Source organism: Salminus brasiliensis, chromosome 10, assembly GCF_030463535.1.
Source record: "Salminus brasiliensis chromosome 10, fSalBra1.hap2, whole genome shotgun sequence".
NCBI classification, from domain to species: domain Eukaryota; kingdom Metazoa; phylum Chordata; class Actinopteri; order Characiformes; family Bryconidae; genus Salminus; species Salminus brasiliensis.
Genome location: NC_132887.1, coordinates 13,722,285 through 13,745,267, shown reverse-complemented (window position 1 = coordinate 13,745,267; position 22,983 = coordinate 13,722,285). Strand labels below are relative to the sequence as shown.

The 22,983-nt window shown below is 40.7% G+C and overlaps 1 protein-coding gene across 2 annotated transcripts in view; it reads left to right on the top strand.

Annotated features, from left to right (window-relative positions):
• sash1b (SAM and SH3 domain containing 1b) overlaps positions 1 to 22,637 on the top strand; it is a 76,979-nt gene extending 54,342 nt beyond the window's left edge. The window contains exons 1-20 of one of the 2 annotated variants that reach the window (XM_072689315.1): positions 4,617 to 5,156; positions 6,621 to 6,749; positions 6,907 to 6,957; positions 7,054 to 7,103; positions 8,433 to 8,473; positions 9,336 to 9,422; positions 9,514 to 9,626; positions 10,067 to 10,168; positions 12,344 to 12,476; positions 12,968 to 13,365; positions 14,569 to 14,643; positions 14,781 to 14,921; positions 15,622 to 15,754; positions 15,856 to 16,025; positions 16,234 to 16,443; positions 16,567 to 16,717; positions 17,831 to 17,959; positions 19,217 to 19,995; positions 21,193 to 21,324; positions 21,440 to 22,637. In XM_072689315.1, the coding sequence (XP_072545416.1) occupies positions 5,058 to 5,156; positions 6,621 to 6,749; positions 6,907 to 6,957; positions 7,054 to 7,103; positions 8,433 to 8,473; positions 9,336 to 9,422; positions 9,514 to 9,626; positions 10,067 to 10,168; positions 12,344 to 12,476; positions 12,968 to 13,365; positions 14,569 to 14,643; positions 14,781 to 14,921; positions 15,622 to 15,754; positions 15,856 to 16,025; positions 16,234 to 16,443; positions 16,567 to 16,717; positions 17,831 to 17,959; positions 19,217 to 19,995; positions 21,193 to 21,324; positions 21,440 to 21,481 (3,165 nt within the window). In that variant the 5' untranslated portion in view covers positions 4,617 to 5,057 and the 3' untranslated portion in view covers positions 21,482 to 22,637. Of the gene's footprint in view, positions 1 to 4,616; positions 5,157 to 6,620; positions 6,750 to 6,906; positions 6,958 to 7,053; positions 7,104 to 8,432; positions 8,474 to 9,335; positions 9,423 to 9,513; positions 9,627 to 10,066; positions 10,169 to 12,343; positions 12,477 to 12,967; positions 13,366 to 14,568; positions 14,644 to 14,780; positions 14,922 to 15,621; positions 15,755 to 15,855; positions 16,026 to 16,233; positions 16,444 to 16,566; positions 16,718 to 17,830; positions 17,960 to 19,216; positions 19,996 to 21,192; positions 21,325 to 21,439 lie in introns of those variants that run through there. The other variant, XM_072689314.1, reaches the window with a different exon arrangement.
• The last annotated feature ends 346 nt before the right edge of the window (positions 22,638 to 22,983 follow it).

Genomic DNA, 22,983 nt, shown 5'->3' with positions numbered 1-22,983 from the left:
GGTTTAGTCTAAAATGCAACATTAGTGGTGTCTTACCATTTAAATATCACATTTGATCATAACCTTAGTCTTAAAGACCATCCTGTTTTCCACTAACTGCAGCAAATTATCGCTACACTGCTGTTCAGATAATTTAACATTATGTAGTTGGTTTGAAACACTACAAGGACATGGGCTGGGTGTTGCCTTAAGAGGAAGACCAGAAACAGATGAGAACACATGTACTTAATTAGGGACCCCTTTGGCGTAAGAAGAAGTCCGTGTTTCCTGCAGGCAGTTGGATGTGGATTTCCTCTCCCAGTGTGGAATGGGAGATCCCAAAGTGTAGGGTTTAAGATTTTTATCTCTCCATAGTCTCCGTTCATTCAAGCCTAATCAGCGGTGGTGGCTGGAATTAGGCCCTGAGGATCCTGGCTTGAATCATTTCCCTTACGGCGGAAATAAAAAGTATTTGATTTGTCGGAGCACGTGTGCTGGTCTTACAGGCTCTGGGGAAGAAAGATGAGCCACTCGAAGTGATACAGAGGATGTGTTCCCAGTGTGATTGAGTTGGAAGTCACACAGGGGAAGTGTGGGTGTGTGTGTGTGTGTGTGCGTGTGTGTGGGTGTGGGTGTGAAGCAGTGCTCCCCTGCTGTGTTATGTGTGCCCTTTAATAATGAGGCTTGTCTGGATGGGAGTTATCTGGCTGTACTCACACTGATTCACACTCAGCAGGATGAGGATTGGCCAAGTGTGTGAGACTGGGCTGTGTTCATTGAAAGCCGATAGTCTTGCTGTGTGGTTCTCCCGAAACAATAGGAAATTCACGGTTTCCGAGGTGTCCCGTAGATAATATGCTAACTAAATCTAATTCCCATCAAAAGTTTGGTTTCATTGTTGCTTTTCAGTTCATTCAACTGTCAACATGTTCTAATTATCTTCTCTGCTATGAAGAGCCACCGTAGATCCTAAATAATGATTTGACAGATGTCTTTTCCAAGCTTGTTAAAAGCACATATTGAAATTTTGGCCCTCTTTTGGCCCAAAGAGGGGGTTTAACAGCTGAGGGTTGTCACAACAAGGGGCTAAAATGTGGAATGGGATTTAGGCTACATTCCTAAGGTAGCGCTGTCACACATAATGTCACTTCAGCATGCATTGTTCTCAGAGAGCGCTGAGGCAAAGTTTCAAACAGAATTCAAACTATGACAGGGCAGCTCTACTGGTAGACTATATGAGCATACAAACTGACCAAGCAGTTACCAAAACTACATTTCCCAATACTGAAAAAGACAGTACTGCAAAACGCATCCTGCATAACATATTTTGCAGGTAGTATTTTATAGTATTTCATATTTGTGAGAATGTTCTGCGCTTTGTTTAAAGGATTTCATGTAATAGACTATTTTTGTCAGAACAGAGAAAGGAGGGAGGTGTGTAAAGTTCTTGTTTACTATGGGGACTCCCTAGTCATGATTTTTATTTATATATATATATATATATATATTATATATAAACAGTAATACTCCTCCTAAAGCAATTTTTTGTGTGTCTTTTTATAAGATGCTTTGAAAGGGGGAGAAAAATCAGGTAGAGGTCATTTCTGTGTGACGCCTCATCAGTGAGTCAGAGACATTCCAATCAGTGACCCTGCCCCCTCTGTTAGAGAACCTGATGAGCGTGAAGGCAGTGTGGCCACTGTCTGCTGGAGGGGATGTACGTGACAGACTGCAGGGAACAGAGGTGTGAATCTCTGCCTTGATTACAATTCCTTAGAAAGCAATTCACTGCATCCTAAAATCTCTGATTTCACCTTTATTTGACTCATTTTAGTTATTTTTGTTTGAGTAAACAGTGAAATATTGGAAAACAATGACCATAATAAAACAGCAGATGCTGTAATTGCATACTATTATAATCATATGTGGTAAACTATTGTTTAGCAGCTGTTTTGGAAATGAATTTAAAGAAATCGATTCCTTCGGTCCGGTTATATTCCAAAATCAATGCAGTTGAAATGGAATGGAGGAAGCAGAGGCTACAACTCCTCCGCAGCCACTCTCCCGAGGGCAGCATAGCCATGCTTGCTTAATCATCTCTATCAGCTGATGAGGAACCCGAGAGGGAGCTCCTGTGGGACAGAGGGTTGAGGTGGGTGGGGGGTCGCCCCTGCTGTTCTACAGAGGGGAGATAAATGAGCTGCTCAAGCAGGACCGCTCATCCTCTCACGCCTCTGCCATGCTCAATTTACTCCTCATTGTCCAGGTTAATGTGACAGGGTTTCCTCATTTTACCACCATCCAAGCCAGCAGGTCATGCACTCTACGGATTACTCCTTATCCGCAAAATTCCCTAATGCCCAGTTTATTATCTTTTAATATAGATGGAGAGATAGCTTGAGAGACGGACAGACAGACCGGTATCTTATAGATAAATTAAAGGACTAGATAGGTAGACAGGCAGATAAACAGATAGAAGACTGACAGACAGTTAGAAGGCAGATATTCCAAATGGTTCTTTGAGCAATGCCATAGAATAACCACATTTGGTTCAATAAAGAACCATGTTTGTAGTATAGGGGTGTGAATGTAAAGAACCTTTTAAAGGTTTTTAACACTCACACATCCATTACAGACCAAAAGTGACACCTATATGATATCGCTTCAGGTTTACAGGTGCTGTAAGCATTGTGGATGTGTAGTGAAGCTCTTTAGCCTTCACTCATTTTGCATCTTCACAGACCAGCACGGATGCTGCCACAAACGTCCAGTATACATATATATGTGTAAATCATATACAATATAGTTGCCATAGTGGCATTTTAACCCTTGCAGCCACATCCATGCAGCCCAGAAGTGAAGCTCTCCCCTGAATTGTTGTTTACAAGCAAAAGAAAGAGCCACACATTGGAGACAGTGAACGGATCATGTGATCAGTCCATAATGGAGTGTTTATCAGAGGGCGTCTGTGTTGGGCAGCTCCGTGAGGCCGCACTCAGTACAGTGCTTTTCATTTGGCCACCGCTGCCTTTCTTAACTGATGAAAAGAAGCCAGATTTCGTGCAGCTTTGACTCGAGGGCATGTCACTTAACAAATGAATGGTTCCCTTTTAGAGGACAGTTGAGCTAGTCACAGAGCGAAGCACCACGAGACCCCTGTGCCTCTCTCAGCGGAGGAATGTGCATGCATCCAGAGAGAGGAATGAAGGAAACATCTCATAAGCGCCTCATGAAGGAAGACGTCTACTCCACGCCTTTGGATTCTCCCTCAGCATCTGCCTGTATTAAATTATAGCATTTTCCCTCTGAAAGGAAACATGCATGCCTCTCTTAGCCATTTTTAGCACAGTATATTTAGTCATTTTTTTCATTGCCTTCTTATAACACACAATCTTTAATCCATTTAGTAAACAAAAGTTTCCCTCCACTTTACATTGTTTTTCACAGTTGTCTGTTGGTTAAAGCATGACCATAGTATATAGTTCATTAACTGAGCCAGAAGTTTAGGACTTAGCTGATGACTTGGTCAGCACAGCCACCACATCTAACTTTTTGGCTTTCCTCATGAACTCCTAGATCCCTTTAGACTAGCCTCATCTCTAGACACTCCGCTAGCAGATGTACTCAGACCTTCTGATTTATGGTGCGTGTTTGTGTTTGTTTCTCAATTCTGAAAGTTTACATTTCCAAATGTTTTTGAAAAGGTTTAATATCTGCCTAAGAATTTGAACACCCAAACACATGTGAGGCAAGATATTCTTGGAGATATTCTTGGAGAAACACAGATATGTGAGTCTGGATGGGACTAAAATCACTGCAATTCATATATAAACATCATATATAAGATTGTATATAAGCTTAATTACCTGCATTTCATGCCCAGCACAAAATGCATTTTGAAATAAGGTGTTCTGCACGTCAGTCAAATGGCCCCTTCATCAATGGCCAATTTTTACTTTATTACTGTTGAGCAACAAAACCTACAAGACCCCCTCACTGTAGTGCAGAGGCCGTGTAACAAAAAAGCACTATTATAAAATACATACTACACAAAAGAGTGAAATGATGATATCGATGTAGTGTTTTTGACATGCTCTTTAGTATTAGTAATCTTAGTTTGGTAGGATGCGTTCTGGTGTGCAGGATTATCTTCAGTCAAACCAAAACAAGTAAAGAACATCAGTGTACAGATGCATGATTGGACAGACCCCTAGCATATAAATTGAGCCTAATGGCATGAGGGGCAACTATACAGACATCACAAGATGCTGAATTCCAATCTGCTGCTTATCCTTATGTGTGTTTAAACGTATATTCATGCAACAGCAGAGGTAACTTGTCTGTTTTCTTAACTAATGTCGTTTGTTTTTATATTATGTGGCTATCTTTGTGAGTCTTAAGGGTGCAGGCAGTAATGAATAGAGCGCTCTGAGAGGGCCATTGATGTGCGCATCATGCTACTAAGACTAAGCCAGCTCTGGCTTTGAAACGCCACTTCTTTCACCACTGCTCTGCCTTCTCTGTGGAATATTAATCAACCCCAATAAGCCATTCTGTGTCTGAGAGAGCAGTAAACCTTGCAGGTGCCGTTTCTGCCTGCAGTGATTCAGACCGAGTGTTTGGGTCAATAAAACAGGGCTAACTAACACAGTGCTTTCACCTCATTTGATGATGCAGAAAGTATCCCTTGAGAGCAGTGTTTGTATTGTGATGGCTCATTACTAGAACATCCTTAATTTGCCTTCATTCGCATGTGGATGTTAGCAGTAGTGGAAAGTGCTGAAATGAACTGAAATCATGGCATGTGTTGGACAGCAGAGGACTGCACAGAGCAGCTGTCTGTAGTGTTTCCTATGGAAATCCTGTGCTGTAGGAAGCTGCTGCTCATTAAAATGGGCGAGCAGTGTGCCTCGATGAGGATCAGCTTCGAACTTTCAGCACGATTAAGAGCTACTGGCAAACTTTCTTACAGCGGGACGAAGATGTATTGAGTCATATTGTTTGAATTGCATTTAATTTCGAGCAACCTCAGGAATTCTGCAGAATCTGTATCCGACTGTTGGTTCATTTGGTGTAATATGGAGAGAGACGGCGCCAGCAGTGATGAGGTTTTGCATCTGGATGCCAGTTCAGCTGGTAATTTGTCCAGTATGTGGGCACATTTGATGAGCATATTGGTAAGTCTGAATATGTTTGTGGTGAGGGCAGTTCATTTTCATGGTCATCAGTTTGAATACAGGTTTGATGGCTGTTATTTAATTAGTTTGGAAAACATGGTAAAGATTTTGTTAGTATAAAATTGGAAACCGTCTTTGTGTTTAGTCTTAATGAAGTTGTAGGGATCTTTCCCGGTCAAGCACCTTCATTATCTTAAATAAGTAGAATGAGCAACATATCTTTGTTGTTGCACAAAAACCTTGTATCTCAAAAAATGGCAGCTTTTACAGGAGGAGGAAAAAGCCTTCTGAGCTATTGGTGGAAGTTTTTATACTGGGTTGATTTGGAGCATTTCTATTTGTCTGCTCATAATTTTGACACAATGTAAAGAACGACTGCCAGATTTAAATTATTTTAAATGACTGTAGAACTGTAAAAGTGTGTGTTTATATCATTTCATGGCAATGCTCAGCATTCTCTGTAAAATCTCTGGATATCTGTATCAGAATATAATTCTCATTTTGCCTAATAAGACTAATCAATCACACATGGTTTTCTTGACAGACGCAATTGATTTTTACCCATGAACACTTGATAAATGTTTTATGACGAGGCACGTATGACTACCCTCTGAATAGTTTTCCTGTATGAAACATGTCTGCTAAGAAAGTGCATTCAGGACATCACAACAAACAGTCTGAATACTTGTGGTGCATTCTTTAGTTATGAATTATTCCTAAACAATGTATATTGAAAAGTGCAGCTCTCTAAAACATCTGGATGCTCATAAATAATAAAGGGGCATTGTGGGGGATGAGTTTGCAAATACTGAGATGATTCATGGCTGTCTTGTCTTTTTGTGACCACAAAACAAAGATCACCTCTCTGTGTCTTAAACAATAGCTGGAAGTCACACGTCTATCAGTAAGGATCGCAGAGTTGTGCCAGCTTCTGCAGCTTATCTAGACCTCTGTCTCCTCCCTTCACCGCTTTGTTGGAGTTGATTCAGTCAAGGTCCCTCTTGGCTGCAGCTGCGTCATACGTTAGCTCTCTTTGTCTCAGTCAAGTTGAGGTCAAGTGGTGCTGAAGAGTCGGGGCAAAGAAAGGGGAGATCTAGACTTCACTTGAAGGAGCTTTGAAAGGCCTTCATGATTCATGATTACATTTAGGAGTATTGCTTGTGATTTGCAGCATGCCTTTATGTTGCACATTAGATGAAGAAAAGCAAGAGCATTGTTGATAAGTTTAATCTTTAACATCTGTTGAGGTACCTTTGGTTCAACTTTAGTACCTTTGGTTCATCCATCATGAAATGTTCTCAATGCTGCGGGCAACTGACAATTTCAAATGGTATAAAAAACAAACTTGCAGGAAAATAATGGAGTTAAAGTGTTTTCTTGAGTTTGCAAGATTGATTCCAGCTCATTTGTCATTTAAATAGTCTGTCCTCTCTTGAAGCTAATGGTATGTTCTTTTGCTTGTAGGATGGCTCTCTGGGAAACATTGAAGACCTGGCCAAGGAGTACTCTGAATATTACAGCACCTCTTACAGTGACGTGTGTGAGAGGATGGAAGAGCTTCGAAAGCGCAAAGTGTCTCAGGAGGCCGAAGCGGTAGGAGCATTTTTTTAAACCTTTTAGTTCCACTTGGTTGCTAAAGTGACAGCAGAGACAAGGTTCCTCCTGTTGATATAGAAGTGAAAATCGTGAAGTGAGAATCCACGTCATTTGTTTTGTTGTCATAATTTTTTCTTTCCTTTCTCTTTCTCAGAAAAAGGCTGAATCAACGCCTACATCTCTTCAGCTACGCTCTGAAATCCAGGTGGGCATCTTGGAAATCCTGAATCTTATTATTTTTTATTTTTTATTTTATCAGACTGAGAGAGTCAGTATCACTTAACTGTTCATTTCTTTCAAGGAGTCCTTGGGTCTTAGCGGTGTTGTATCCCCTCTTGAAGTAGAGAGAAGGTAGTTATCTTTCTATACTTTTTTCTACACTTATTAACTAATATATATATGTGTGTGTGTGTGTGTGTGTGTGTGTGTGTGTGTGTTGGTGGGGTGTATAATAGATGAGGAGGTTATGTTACACTTTTACTCTGTTGCACTTCTGTGCATCTTGTTTATTTGCTATTTGGGTTATTTGGTGTTACTGGAGATTCATTGTGACAAACAGTGTTAGTATCTGGTCATGGGGGGGGGGGCTGGAGGTGATGCCTCATGTGTTTCCTGGTGACCCATTTCTTTTCCTCTTGTCTACATCCTTCCTATGATTGAATTTGTGAAAGGTGAGAGGGTTGTTGAGTATGATGGGTGACTAGTCACTAGAAGCAACATGTAACCATAACATTGGATGATCACCTCTCCACCTCACCCCCAACACATCCTATCAGTGGATCACCATCATTCCAGAGAACACAGTTCCACTGTTCCACATCTCGTTGCTAAGGGGTGGATCATGAGGGGTATAAGCTCTATTCCTGAGTGACTTACATTTGAATAGTGTTTCACAGGTAGATGATTGTAGTCTTTCCCAAGAGCTCTTATTGGTGTAAGGTGGTGTGCTCGTCTGACTGGGGAATTTAATCCTAGTCTGTCATGGTGTTTGCAGTGTTTTTGCCCACTATGCTACACCAACCACTATAAAGAAATTAAAATCTGCAAAAAACAAAAAACAAAACATCTTTGGCTGTGTCTTCAGTAGGGCTGTTTTTACTCCTTACCTGCATTTAAGTTCTGCTGAAAGCTAAAAGCATAAGGCAGAACTTTCAAACATTGTCGTAGTCGCATGTAAGGGGTTGTTCTCTGCAGTATATGTAGTTTTCCCTTAAATGGCGACATTGCTGCACAAACCACTGAAGACCAACATCAGCAACAAATGTCTGCAAAGAGAGAGAGAGAGAGAGAGAGAGAGACAGACAGACAGACAGACAGGCAGAGGAATGCACAGGCCACGTGAGGACTACTGTTGCACCAAAAGCTAAACAGCATGTGAAAAGCCCCCATTGTTAGTGTGAACTATGGTGAGGTGTGTTTGGCCCAGGAGCCGTCAGCCTGCCCCTTTATCTCCACCCAGGGTGCTCGGTCACTAGTGCACCGGCCTGCAGGCACTATGGACACTGCAAGCTGCTGATCCATGGACAATTTGGAAAGGGCGCTGATGGTTTTGTAGGACATGTTTGGATAAATCCTAACAATATGAAGAAAATAATGTGGGAGAGCAGGTGAGCGAGATGCTTGGAATGTGGTGTCTGCTGTACTGAGAGCTGATCTTCATGCTGACTCTTTTGTTTCTAGGCTGTCGATGCACAAGTCAAGTTCGGAAGACGGGTCTGGAGGTACGTCTTTTGTGTGCATGGTGGGGGTGTTGTGTTTGTGCAATCTGGATTTCTCTGATGTTTTTTTTTTCTTTTGTGTTGCTTGTTACATATAATCCAGGTATAGTTGTATTATATGCTTAAGATATGCCTAATAGGTTGGCAAAGGCAAGTAATGTGCTCAAGTGGATGCTGTTATTGCTGTTTCCATTTAATGAAGGAACTAATTAAGAAACTACAGTGTTTTTCAGTGTAATCCCTGTTTGCATTTTGTCACCATCATCTTTTTTGTAATTGTTTAAAGTTCTTTCACTGTGTGAATAGTTCATAATGAAAAGACGTTCATGAAATCTTAAGAACACTGGGCCCCATTCACCAAAATCTTCATGAAAGGTTTTTCTTAAATATATTCTTGAGAGAGATTCTGCGTCAGATTCATAATGTGTCTTTTTAAAACACAGAATTGTTCACAGCTATGCTCTTATAACGATTGATCCTATTGTCCAAGTAAATAAAACAATGTCAGAATCTCTGCTTTTAAAAGTGGGTTTTAAAAAGTACTGAGAATGGTTTGTGAATGAATTTTCTTCTTGATTTTTTTTTTTTGATTAACAACGATAAATTCTTTTCCCTGTACTTTATGATGTACAGAACAAGCAGTGCTGAAACAACTTCCCACCAGCTTCTATTATAAGTGTGTGTTACATTTTAGTTCATTTCAAAGAAACGTGTCAAATTAAGCTTTTATACTCGACTATACAATACAGATGCAACAGAGTGAGATTAGGTTGAAAAGCATGCTGAAGTTTTCCTGTAACTGTATCTGTGTGCTACATCAGTCTGTATGTTCTGGCAGACTGACATGTTCTCTTTCCCATTGCAGGAAGATGGGACTCTAGAAAAAAAAATAAATCCTTCTGGCAAAATTTCCGCAAGACACAAAAAGGCATAATGCGGCAGGTGTCAAAAGGTGTGCCTGTCATATCATAACCCAACCTGCAGCCATTAGCTCTCCGTTTTATTCTCCTAAATGTATGACTCCACCTAAATCTTGCTTACAGGTGAAGACCTGGGCTTTGTGGCCAGTGAGATCACGATGAGTGATGAAGAGCGCATCCAGCTGATGATGATGGTGAAGGAGAAGATGATAACTGTAGAGGAGGCCTTGGCTCGGGTAAGCCACTGCTCCTGCGCTCTCTGCCATCACTCTGCACAGTCCTGAAATCTCTCACCGTTTATTTATTCCGTCGCTTTTATTCCTGCATGTGGTGGTGCATTGCAGTTTTCTCCATGTGTATTTTGTTTGTCCACCAAGTAGGTACTCTCCTCTAACCCAAACAGGATGTCCATAGAAAGGAGACCATAACCTTTTAAACTGCTGCCTGTGTTATTATATATGAATGAGATAGAAATATTGAAATATATACATATACATGTATCAATATGGTTCAAAGTTTACTGTGCAGCTCTGCATGTTTTAAATTATAAATATATGTACTAATATGAAACTACTGCACAAAAAATGTAGCTGAGTGAAAAACTGAAGAAGAAGTTCTAATACATTACTGTTGTTGAAAGTCATTAACCAAATCTTCAAAAATGTTTTGTCTCCAGCTGAAGGAGTATGAGACCCAAAGCAGGCAGTCATGCAACACAGACACAACAGAGTGGATCGACCCCTCCAGTCCCACTTTGAATGAGTCTTCCAACTGCAATGTGAGTAGCAGTGCTTTTTCCTCTTTCCTCCATTGAGCCATGCCACTCTTAAAGCATTTACACTGTTTTGAGCCACAGAATGGGCAGGAGTAAATAGCCACGGTGTATTATGAGCCGTGCTACATCCTTGTTTGTTATAATGAGCTTGTTTATTGGCTGCACCACATCCTCTGGTCTCAGGCATGCTCCCAGCAGGAATGTCACCCACTCTGCTAGGCATTTGTTGATGCCACTCCCCCTCCATGTCCTAGATGTGAACCACTGCACTCCCCACTCCCCACCCCAAAGCCCATCGGTCCACCCCAGGGCCATGTCCCACCCCCCTCCTGGCCTCCAGGCCAAGCTCTATTCATCGCCTTCAATACTTTAACCCCCCATTGTGGCACTTTGGCCGGCTGAATGCAGACCTGAGCTGGGTTCTGCAGGCCACAGCTCTTTTGTGCAGGGATGGTGTGATTAGGGGGCTCAGTTGCAGGGCTCATTCCACCGATTCCATAGGACAGACTCCCTGTGTTCTTCTTTCTTTCATCTTTTTTGCCTCTTTTACTGTATTTCATGCAGAATTTTTATCAACCGAAAATAAATAATTTGGTCAGTTTCCTGCTAGGTCAGTTGCTTGCAGTATATTTAATGTAAGGGTGTTCATATGCTTAGAATCATCTGAAAGTAACTGTGCAACAGCATTTTTCAAATGCTCAAATCAATTTTACTAGTAAAGTATGTCCCTCAATTTTAGGTGAAAAAGTGAGTTATTGTCTAATATAGAATATAGAAAGCTTGGTAGATTGGTTTACTGGTCTATATTTCACTGATGGGTAAATAGTTCCTATATTCACATTAGTGTATTTACTAATTTGATGCATTTGATTGCTAAAGAATACTAACTGATGTGAGGTCGGAGATTTACATCCCTAAATGACTGCATAGGCTTGATGTTTGTTTTAAGGTTTCTGAGTTGGTACTAGGGCACACCTGTTACAAACCTTTGTCCCTGATTCTGACACCGACCATGGGGGACTGAAAGTTATTAAGTATCTAATTTGATCAAACTTATTAATCATTAAAATATTACAGTTATATAACTGACATATCAGTTGATATCGGTTCGAGTCTGTACATATCACTAGATGCTGGGTAAATGTGCACAGAGATGCTATGATATTGTTTAATACAAAAATAATCTGGCAACATGAAGGCTATAGCTTAAAGTTTATTTTGTTCCGTTATTCAGAGCTGTTTACATGAACCATTAACAAAAATCTACACCCCTACAACCTACGCTATACTGACTAGTGCAGTATAATGACTAAAACTGACCCTTTTGATTCTTTACAGTTCATACAGGTAATTACAAAGTATTTTATCTTCAGTTCTGTTCTGAGACCACGGAACAGTCATGTATGAGAAACATAACCATATATACAACCTCTAATGCGGTCATGCATAGTTGCTATGGCTGTGCACAAAGTGTGTGTTTAAAACAGAACTTGTGCGTTGGAGTTATCAGCTCTATTTCCAACCTCCTGTCTCTAATAAACGCACTATGACTATGACACATGTGGTTAGCACCTGAGGTTGAAATGTGGTATGCTCAAATGTATGAAGCAAGCACAATGAAGCCATTACACCCTTGCTTGCTGTCTGTCTGTCTCATTGGGTTTCCACAGAAAACCCACACCAAGCAGCTATTAAAACTCTCTGCTGAGAATACATACAGAAGCAGCTTCTGTACAGTGTTAAGACCAGCATGATGTCTCGCTGTTTTCTCTTGTGCTCTGCTTTAGGTTTACAATGTTAGTCACCACATTTAGGCAGTCTTTATTCTCTCATTGTTATATAGTTGTTAGTATTTCAGTTATTTCTTGTAGATGGTACTGCGGTATAGTGCTGTTGAGCCTTTACTGTTCCACAGCTGGGTGCAATATATTTAAATGCTTTACTGTAAAAACTGAGAGGTTCTCTTTTTTTCTTTGTTTTTCTGCTTGTGGTTTTTGTTACACATGATCACACTTTTCCTGGTAATCTCCTGAAAGTACCAAGAATGTTGTTTTTATTTTTCCTTATTTTATTCAGCATTTACTGAAAAACATAACTTGTCCTTATTTGACAACATGTCCAAAGGCAAGCTGTTAAGTCTATTAACACAAACTGTTCTTCCTTCCTCCTGGCCATTAGTCACGGGAACAGTCAGACGATGAACTGGAGGAGTCGTTGGCCTTTCGCAGACTGCACAAATTGGTCAACTCAACCCGCCGTGTGAGGAAGAAGCTCATCAGAATAGACGAGAACAAAAAACCCATGTCAAAAGGTAAAGTGTCAACCCCCAGTCACCCCCCCACCCCCCCGCACTCCCTACACAACCCTAGAGAGACTGCTGTGTCATAAATTAGATCACTAGTAGTAACAGTTGTGTGTTGGGGCAATAAGACAAAATAAACATATTGTGATACTTGAAGGAGGTTGTATAGATACACAATGTTTTTGTTCTTCCGAAGTTTGAGGTAGTGCTATTAAAAGTATTATTAAAAACTATGAATATAGTCATGTTTGTTGAACATTTCAGCTTTGCACTAAATCCTGTTCAACTATTTTTAATTAAACAGATGGTCAGGTTTCCTTAAGAATTGGCAATATTTGTGATATGCTTAGAAAAGCATGATATGAAGCAATTTATTACAAAAATTTAATATTATACTGCCACCCCCAAGTTACATGGTGACCAAAAGAGATCCAGGTTATCACATCATTTCTGCAAGTTCTGTGAATAAATGGTTGAATGGTATGTGGTTTCTCTCTCAGACTCTGTGAGCTCCGAGGTATCTCCCACCTGTGAGGACAACACCTCTCTGTATTCCGGGGTGCAAAAGCGAGTGGTCCAGGGCGATGGACTGGCCTCTGTCCTGCAGGAGCAGCTGTCTGTGGAGGGAGATTCAGACAGCCTGACCACCTCGCCCTCCTCCAGCAGCCTGGACACCTACAGCAGCCACAAACTCTTCAAAGCCTTCAACAAGTCCAGCAGCAGCCAGGGTTTGGGCCAGATGCCATCAGGCCCAGGTGGAACCGCCCCAGGGCTTGATGCAGGCAGTGGCTCCTCTTTCTCTGAGGCAGAGGGCTGCTGTGAAACTCAGCCTAGGATGGCCCGCTCTGTGACCGATGGAGAGATGAGACGTGCTCTGAGCCCCTCTAACTACCACGGAGTAAGTGCACACACATCCAAAACAATACAGGCTACTGAAAGCTATTGATTTCATTTACAGTTTTTGATCAATTATATTTGAAATTCACTTTGAACAAGTTTCTTTAAGAATTAAAGCTGCATTATGTGGGAATTATTGCTGCTGGGCTCCCCCTACAGTCCTCCTACATTTTGAGGCTTTTTTTCTGTAGGCTTATGTCACACTGCAGGACATTTGCAGGGATGTGCTTTTTCCATCTGACTTTTGATTGTTCATATTTTAAGTTACAAGTGACAAATCATTGTTACATGGTTAAACTATAATCACATACCCTCACTCAGACAGTGTGACCTACCAGTCTAATGGGTTAGCAAGTTAATAATTACAGCATGCCGAGCAAAAATTCTATTTAAATGGCTGTTAAAATCTCTACTCTTCATGTTTAAGGTAAATTATGTCTGCTTTTGTGCTGCACATTGTGGCACAAAACAACATGCCCCGAATTACGGGGATAACTTGTAAAATCCAATATTTCACTCTTGAATCAGATATGCCAAAAATGTTTGAAAAAAAATATTTTAGCTGCCTATATGGACAAAGCCTTAATGTGTGGAAAGCAAAAGAGGTAAAAGCCTAAGTGAAGAGAGGATGAGTGGAATCATTATAGATCTGGAGACCTTCTTTTAGCTGTAAACTGAGAAAATCCTGAAGCCCAAAAGTTGGGTTATTTGTCAACTAAGATGTCATTGGACTGATTAATGACCTGAGACCTTGATATATCAATACATCCAGCTTGAGAACAGAGTGCATTCTATACACCACCAACTTATGTCCTTTTCTCTTCACCCTGCTGGCATTATGCTGCAGTGACATAATGCAGTCACAGCACATCCTCATGCTGTGCCTAGCTTCTTTGCTCTCTCCTATGCAGGGGTCAGGCCAAGTCAGCTTGGCAGTGTAGGAAGAGGGGGAGGTCAACAGGAAGGAAACTGCTGATTGTAGCTATTGTAGTGGAGATGCTCTCTTTAATATTCAGCCCAAAGTTGTGCATCCACGAAGAAGAAAAATGTAGCATTGTTGGTTTCGGTGTGGTGAAGGCCTCACAATCCTTTCACCTTTGGTTTAGTGTCAGCTGACAAAACACCACCTTAAACTGAAACTTGGCCATCGTAAACAGATGCCCATTCATGTGTTAATGCTTGGTTAATATAATTTGCTTCACAGAGGGCCTGTAGCTTTGGAGGGTTTGACCTTGTGAACCGGTCTGTATACATGAGGGACAACAGCTGTGACCCAAATGTAAGTACTAAAAAAAATATCTATAAAATCTATACTACTTATAAAGTATAGGCCCTTAGACTAAAACACATTTATACCTTCATACTTTTGATGTTTGACTCAGTATCCCATTGCCTTGTGTGATTCCTGCACTGCAGCTTGAGAGTGGAGACAGCAGGAGAGAGACAGCGAGGTCGCCCACTCCATCCCGCATCTCACTGGGGAAGAAGGTGAAGTCAGTGAAGGAGACCATGAGGAAACGCATATCCAAAAAATACAGCTCTGCCCTGTCTGAACAGGTACTGCCGGACTGCATGTGGAGGACATGCATTCGTTTGTATCATGTCATTATGCACAACAGAACTACCTGCTGTATGCTCCTTAAGAGGTACTGCTTCTCTTTATTACAAACCATCCGCTTAAATAAAGATACGATTTGAGAGCTTTTTGTGCTGTATCCTGTAATGACACTGACCTCAATTAGAAGGGTCTGCATGTGAGCCCACACTCCTGTTTTTTGCTAATTAAATAATTAGTAGTTCTTAGATAATGTAGTTACTAATAAGATGTCTAATGAGTCTTATTTTAAAATTAAGCCTGGGGTTCAGGAGGTTCTTTTTTTCATTAAACCTCCTACTAATTGTTACTTTTAGAAGATACCTTCAGTTAACTGAAATGGGAATAACAACCTTTCAGGTGTGTCTGCAGAGTAGGTGTACCTACCTAATAACATGGCTGCTGTGTCACTCTGAGTTTTGCACACAAAAACATCAATCATACAGTATTCTTGCATTTTTTAAAAAGTTATATATGATATTATACAGCCTACTGTATGAATGCTATATATATTAGTGTATTGATCGGTATCTCCAACATTGTACTTTAGCTCTTTGCCATGCAGTGTTCCTGACATTTGCAGATGTTGAGTGCCCCCTACTGGCATCTACAGTAAAATGCTGATTTGTACTGAACAATGCTGTCTCTGTGTGTTCTACACAGTCAAGCCCCAGCAGAGAGCCAGGCTCGCCCCAGTCCCCCCACACACACACTGGCTCTCTGGAGAAGCCCAAACTCAAGGCTGGAGGCTCTGTCGAAAGCCTGAGGAGCTCACTGAGTGGACAGAGTTCAATGAGTAAGTGTGTGTGTCTGTGAAAGTGATGAAATGCCTATAGAATTTATTTGAATCACATGGCCAAACTTTTGATGTACATTTAAGCAGCTATTCATTTGCAGGTGGTCAGACAGTAAGTACCACAGACTCCTCAGCCAGTAACAGGGAGAGTGTGAAATCGGAGGACTGTGATGATGACGAGCTGCCCTACAGAGGGCCTTTCTGTGGCAGAGCCCTCGTACACACAGACTTTATCCCCAGCCCTTATGACACAGACTCCCTCAAACTTAAGGTAAGTTCTTAGCTGACCTTTTGTCAGTAAAGTAAAATGGATTTTGTATAAAAGACAATTTTATTTTCTCTGATTAATCAATTAATCATCAATGGCAAAATCCTGGATCGTAGATGGTACTGAATTACTGATGTTATTTATAGTGGTAACCCTAGACATGTTGACATGCTTAACTTAAACCCACCCTATATGCCCACTTTTGTTTCAGAGAGGGGATCTAATAGACATCATCAGTAAACCACCTATGGGAACGTGGATGGGCCTACTGAATAACAAAGTGGGCACCTTTAAATTCATTTATGTAGATGTGCTAAACGAGGAAGAGGAGAAGCCCAAACGTAGCGTCAGGAAGAGGAGGAAGAGCCGACCGCCCAAACCCACGTCTGTGGAGGAGCTTCTGGAGCGCATTAACCTCAAAGTAATGACCTTTACGTACAGCACATAGTGCAGCAAGCTGCAGAGTACTGGTACATTCCTACTACACCTACGTCAGTAGTTCTTTCTGGTTTGTGAAAACTTCTTCTGCTGTCTGCTGCTTTAGGAGCACATGCCCACGTTCTTGTTTAATGGCTATGAAGATCTAGACACATTTAAGTTGCTGGAGGAGGATGACCTGGATGAGTTGAACATCAGAGACCCTCAGCACAGAGCAGTGCTGCTGACTGCAGTGGAGCTGCTGCAGGAATATGACAGTGAGTGGGCCAGTATTGAGGAATATACACTGACATTCTAAATGAAATGATTACATGGTAAAGGTGTCCTAGAATGCATTTATTCAGTTTTACGATTTTCACTGATGAATACATATTAAGTATGTGACTGGTTTGGATGAAAAATGCTCAAATGTGGCTTTACAAACCTGTTTACAACCCTGTTATTTTGCCTGAGAATGAAACTTGCTGATTGGCTGTCTGTTTTTTGACAATGGCTCACAGCAGCCACATAGACTCTTAAAAACAAAGGCGCTACAAATGGCTCTTTGAGTGATGCCATAGAAGAACCACTTTTGGTTCTATAAAAACATGTTTGTCACACAGATGAGTGAACCCAAAAGACTTGATGTAAATAACATATTTAACTTTTGATGTATTTAAAAGTAACATCTCTTTACAAGGGTTCTTTATGTATCTAAAAGTGGTTCTTCTATTGCATTGCTTAAAGAACCTTTTCTACCACCTTTATTTTTTTTAAGCATAGCATAGCCTAGTATAGCATGTGATAGAACTGTAACAAGATCCCAGAGTTGCTGTCCTCTTTGTGTCCTCTCGATGTCCAGTCAGCACTGTGTCCTGTTAGCTGTCTGAAGAGGTTAGCATTTAGCCTAGCACCTGCTTGCTTTCACCACACTACTCTCCTCCAGCCATCGTGCACAGGGGATCATACTTTACCTCAAATTCAGTTGATTAGCCAAACATGACCTGTTTGGTGTCTAAAAATTGGCTTTTTCAGTTTTGCACTGAATATATAAGGGTAGTATGACTAATTGCCATGCTTATAAAAATCATATATGTGCCTCAAACTGCATTTAGTTGTTGAGGAATGACAAATACACTTTTATGTCCACTATAGGCCCCAGTATGCTGCTAATACTAGTAGTGTTATTCGTGTCTGTTTTATTGATGACAATATGTATGGTTTCACAATGCTAATGTATGGAATGTAAGCTAGCTTCCAGCACTCATTAGCTACATTAGCACATTATTTTGGCTCCACATGTTTTCCTGTTGACCAACTATATTGACCCAAGCAGGCAATTGTGTAAGTCGGTTAACATTAATCTTGCTCTGTTGCATATGTGTGTGTAGGTAACAGTGACCCTGAACGTGGAGGATCGTCAGAAGGTTCTGAAGAGAAGGTTTTGTCAGATACTGGAGCCCCCCCAGATTCCCCCCGTGACTCAGGCTGCTACGAGAGCAGCGAGACACTGGAGAACGGTAATAACAGCCTTCCTCGCCTGTGACTCTCTCCAGCTCTACTCCACCTCTTCTCTGCGGTCTGCCAGGGCCTGCATGCTCCAGAGTCAAGCCAAACAAACTGAACTTTGTGGCCAGTGTGTGACGAGATCGCTCTGGCACTTAGCCCTCCGTGCTCATCTTGCCACCATCTCTGTCCTCTCTCTCGCCAACTTTGGTTTTCCTCTGCCACGAGGGCCGAACTGTCTCTCCTCTGTCTCACGCTCTGCTGCTAGCCCTCATCTCCTGTCTACTGTCCATCTTCAGACATGTCAGTCACCCTCTCCACCAAATACTCCAGGGACCAGTACATCCTCTGTCTCTTTCTCTTTCTCTCTGCAAGAACATTGTCTCATCAACGTTCATCAAAGCTTTGCTCTCACAGAGACAGAAGTGGCTTCTGCATTTCAGTTCTGTCTGTTATCATTGCGTGAAGAGTTGCGCTCACCTGAAAAGCGTAAAACCAAAAGTGACAGAGTTGAAGTTTGGGACGCGTTTAGAGCTTAACCTGCAGTATTCATTATTAAGAGCTTGAAAATTACAATTACACAGATCTTTACTTTTTGCTTGGATTTAGTCTTATAAAATGATAGTACTCATGACATGCTCTTGTGAATGTCAGTAGCCCTTGTAAAGAGCATTTTCCATGCTTGTGCTCTTGAGAGTTCTTTGTGTATATTTTTCTAGTCAAAAATAATATAATGTTGCACAATATCTTATGTGCCTAAAACCTCTGTTATATGCAAAACACAGCAGCTAAAATAGGCAAATTTACATAAATATATCATTGTGTTTCTCCTATTTGGTCAAACAAGACAGGTGTGATCATGGTAACTGTAGAGGTATTAAAATGCATCTCTGTATAATAAAAAAAAAGTCTGCTCATTTTAACTGGAGCTAAACAAAATGCAGCATCCATGTTTAATGGAATTGACTAGCGTATACTCATGAAAAAACAAGGCCAGCTTTGTCAGTGTGTCCAGGTATAACAGAGGCAATGGAATAAACTGCTCTGTGAATCTACTCTTTGGACTGCCTTACTTTATTTCTGCCTTTTCACATTTGCTCTCCATTTCTGTTCACAGTGATCTATTGTATATGTTCACAATCACATTCACATACATAATGCCTATCATGTCAAGTGTCTATTTGCATGGAGAACCCATTCCTTCCAGCAGAACAATATTTCTTGAATTTTGATGCATTCTGTGATTGTAACTGGTTTTGGCTCTTTTTTAGGGAGAGACAAAAAGGCATCCCATTTAAGCAGGTCCTCATCAGGCTTCGAGTCCAGTCACCTCCCATCTCCTGAGTACCCAACACCACCCCTCAGCCAGTCCAGCGGGTCTAGCAGTCGCGATCCACAGTCTCTTCTGCTCCCTTTCCAAACGATCACTGTTAAGGACGTTTGCTTTGGTATGGGCCATTGCTTGCTCAGAGCAAAGCCCCTCAGCCACAGCTGTGATGCATTGGTTGGTCTCCCTGCTCATCAAGGGCTGTGGAAACGTTGCCTTTCGTTGGATGACCTTCTACAAACAAAGTACCCAGAAGACCTGAGGCCCACTCATTCAGAGACATGTGATGGTGTAGTGCAGAGGCAAAGCCCTGCTGAGATACATGGCCTGGTTCAAACTGAGGGCACCGTTTCAGAAATAACACAGACGTGTGTCAAACCTGAGGACAGACCTGCAGAGATAGGTGCAAAAAATGATCTGTCTGCTACTTTTCCTTCTGTCAATTTCCTCACAGCAGAAGTGGAGGATGAGGCAGACACTGCAGGTTCAGTCAATGCTCCTTTATGCACACATCTTATGAAGCCACCAGTTCCTCCCAAACCACTGCCCTTCCCAAAGGGTAAGGAGACCAGCCCTGACACTGCTCCTTGGTCCAGCAAGCCTTTCATCCACAGGCTTGGAAAGAAAGCTCAACACAGCAAAACAGCCAATCTGGAGTCACTTGTAGAGGAGAAACTGAGCTTGGATGGTATTGACCTCACAGAGGAGCCCTATTCTGATAAGGTATCTAGAACTGAACTAGAAGTCAAATGGACATTTCTTTTCATGTCCCTGGACATGAATCATAAGTCACCATACTATATAATAAGCTAAATAATAATAATAATAATAATAATAATAATAATAATAATAATGTTTTATTTATATAGTGCTTTTCACAGTCACAAAGTCACTTTACAAATGCAGTACATAATGACAAATGTTGTTTTTAAAATGCTCATTTCCTGTGATTTTTGCATTGAAAGTTTTGTTTACAAGCGCATCAGCAGGCAATTGGTTAAAATTACATTAACCAGTGATACTGCGTTTACCACTCCCTGAATGTGGTGATTTAGGCATGCAGATAATGTTAATTGTAGCTATAACATGAACAAAGATGAATAAAGATGCAAACTTTAGCCAGAAACATGTCTAGACTGATTGACTACATTTGGAGTAAAATTATGTAAATTAATTTTTGGCTATCAACACTACATGTTCAAATGTCCATTGACACCCTTTTTAATGAATGCATTTAGCTACTTGAAGTTGCACGTGTTGCTGACAGACAGCTTTTCTAATCATTGTATGAGATGAACTATTGTTATTGGCCCCATGTCTAATGCCAGGCGTGAGCTAGAGGGGTATAAAGCTCCCAGCAGTGAGCTGTGGAACTGTGTTCTCTAGAGTAATGGTATTCCATCCAATACTTTGATCACCCAGCATCCTGTCCTTACTAATGCTCTTGTCGCTGAAAGCAATCAGATCCTCAAAGCAATGCTCCCAAAATCTAGTAGATAGTATATAGCAGGATAAACTCTTTTAATACCTTTGATTTTGGAAGAAACAATAAATGAGCAGATGTCCCAATACTTTGGTCAATATTGTTGCACTTTCACACTTTTAAGTTACTTAATTCATTACATTCGTCCAAGTGAGTATTTTCTGGAGTGATGCAAATGCCATTATGGTAGTATAAACTCTATACTAATATAGTACTTTAATAGCGTAACTAATAAATCGAACTAATAAATCTCAGTTTATTACATGATGACAGGTGCTATTTTGATATTATTATGTATTGTTATGGTTACGGGATGCTAAATTTTATATATATATATATATATATATATATATATATATATATATATATATATATATATATATATATATATACACACACACACACATGTAATTTAAAAATCATCCTTTTCTTTATAGCATGGCCGTTACGGGGTCCCCTTCTCCCTTGTCCAGAGGTATTCTGAAGACTTGGACAAGCCTTTAAGTGATATTGCAACAGTCCTGGACGAGACAAGAGTCCAGCTGCTTCGTAAACAGCACCGCATGGCAGTAAGTACATTATGAATGTGAAAGCAAAAAATATAATATTGGACAACTTTTACAAGATGAAATTAAAAGTACTGTTTTGTAAAAATAATGTGTCCAAATGCATTTCTTTCCATAGATCCCATTGAGAGGTTTATCAGAAATATGTGTGAAGCTGTAATTCCTTGAGCACACTCGAGCAGTGCTGGATGCCCAGCCTTCTGGAGCAGATCTTGAATGCCTGGGTGGTTACAGCAACTTCCAGAACTGGGAGCAGATTATACAGCAAGTTCCACTGATCCCACTGAACCACTGCTAGACCACAATATCTGCCCCAGCCATGAGGGATACCAATGCAGAAAGACTGATGTCAGAATGTTGGACTGAGACCGCAGTGTCACAGATTGTTTTAAGAAAAACTGTATGTTTTTCAAGCACTAGTGAAGCCAATTAAGATTTGCCGAAGCAGAGGGGGAGAATGTCTATCTCTCTCTCTCTGAGGGTTTCAGATGGTTTTTGGTTAAAGCTTACTTTAAAAACATGTAGTTTTAATGTTTCTGCGTTAGAATTTTAAACAGATGGGAGAGTGTCTTTAAGTTACGATAATTTACAATTCATTGAGACAAAGAAACAGTGTTGTTTAGCCAGTGAGTTTATGCAGAGATTCCCTAAATCTCAAACTAATGGTGTAGTAGAATGTGATGAATTGTGAACTATGACCATCACCTGTAAATACAGATTAGGAGCTCTCTGTGATGAATTGTGATTTTGCATTTGTTTTAAAATGTGTTTTCTTAGTTTCTCTTGATTTAAAAAATGAACTGATGATTGTGATTGATTATAGTTTAGCACATATTATGACTATTATGATTATGGTTCTCAATCCCAGCGAGGCAGCACGTCACCTATACAGTAAACTGGGATTGAGGGCTGCTGCATATGTAGCTACTTAAAACTGAGGGAACGACTGTTGTTAAAGTAGCCTTGTCAAATATACCTGCGTTGATTTTTTTTTTTTTCTCTTTGGCTAAACAAATTCCTTCTTATGTTAGATTTGTGCATTATTTTGCTGACAAGCTATTGTCTGCTGGCTTTGTCCGTACGTTATGACAATTGCCATGTTTTCAAACTGTTTAACTGTAAAATTGAATATTTATTTTGTGTTTTAATATAGCATTTGATCATGCTTTTGAGATGCATGACATCCAAGGCCTTCGAATACAAGGGACTGTGTGGACCATAAAATTGGAGTTAAGCTACTTTTCAGGAACAAACTAATAAAAAGGTCAACAAACTTGTAGGCTAATAAGGGCCCAATAAACGCAACCAACTCACCAGGTTATGTGTGCTCATTTCACAGGTATCCTTACTACTTCAGTATAACTGGCTTAAAAAACAAGAAGTGTTAATCAATGCTAATCAAATGACCATTGTTGTTGTTTCACACATTTCACACAATATAAAAACCAGTAAAATATTCAGCCCACTACAAATGTAAACCACTGCACTGCACCAGAATGGGGCTGAGAGTGAGAGGGAGCTAGAGAAAGAGGTGTAGCCAGCAGTCTACATGTGGTAGCCTACAAAAAATGGCTCTATAATTTGTAATTTGACACTTTGGTTTCAAAAAGCCACACAGGTCTCTTCACAACCTGACAGAAGTTGTAGGTGCCCTCATGGAGT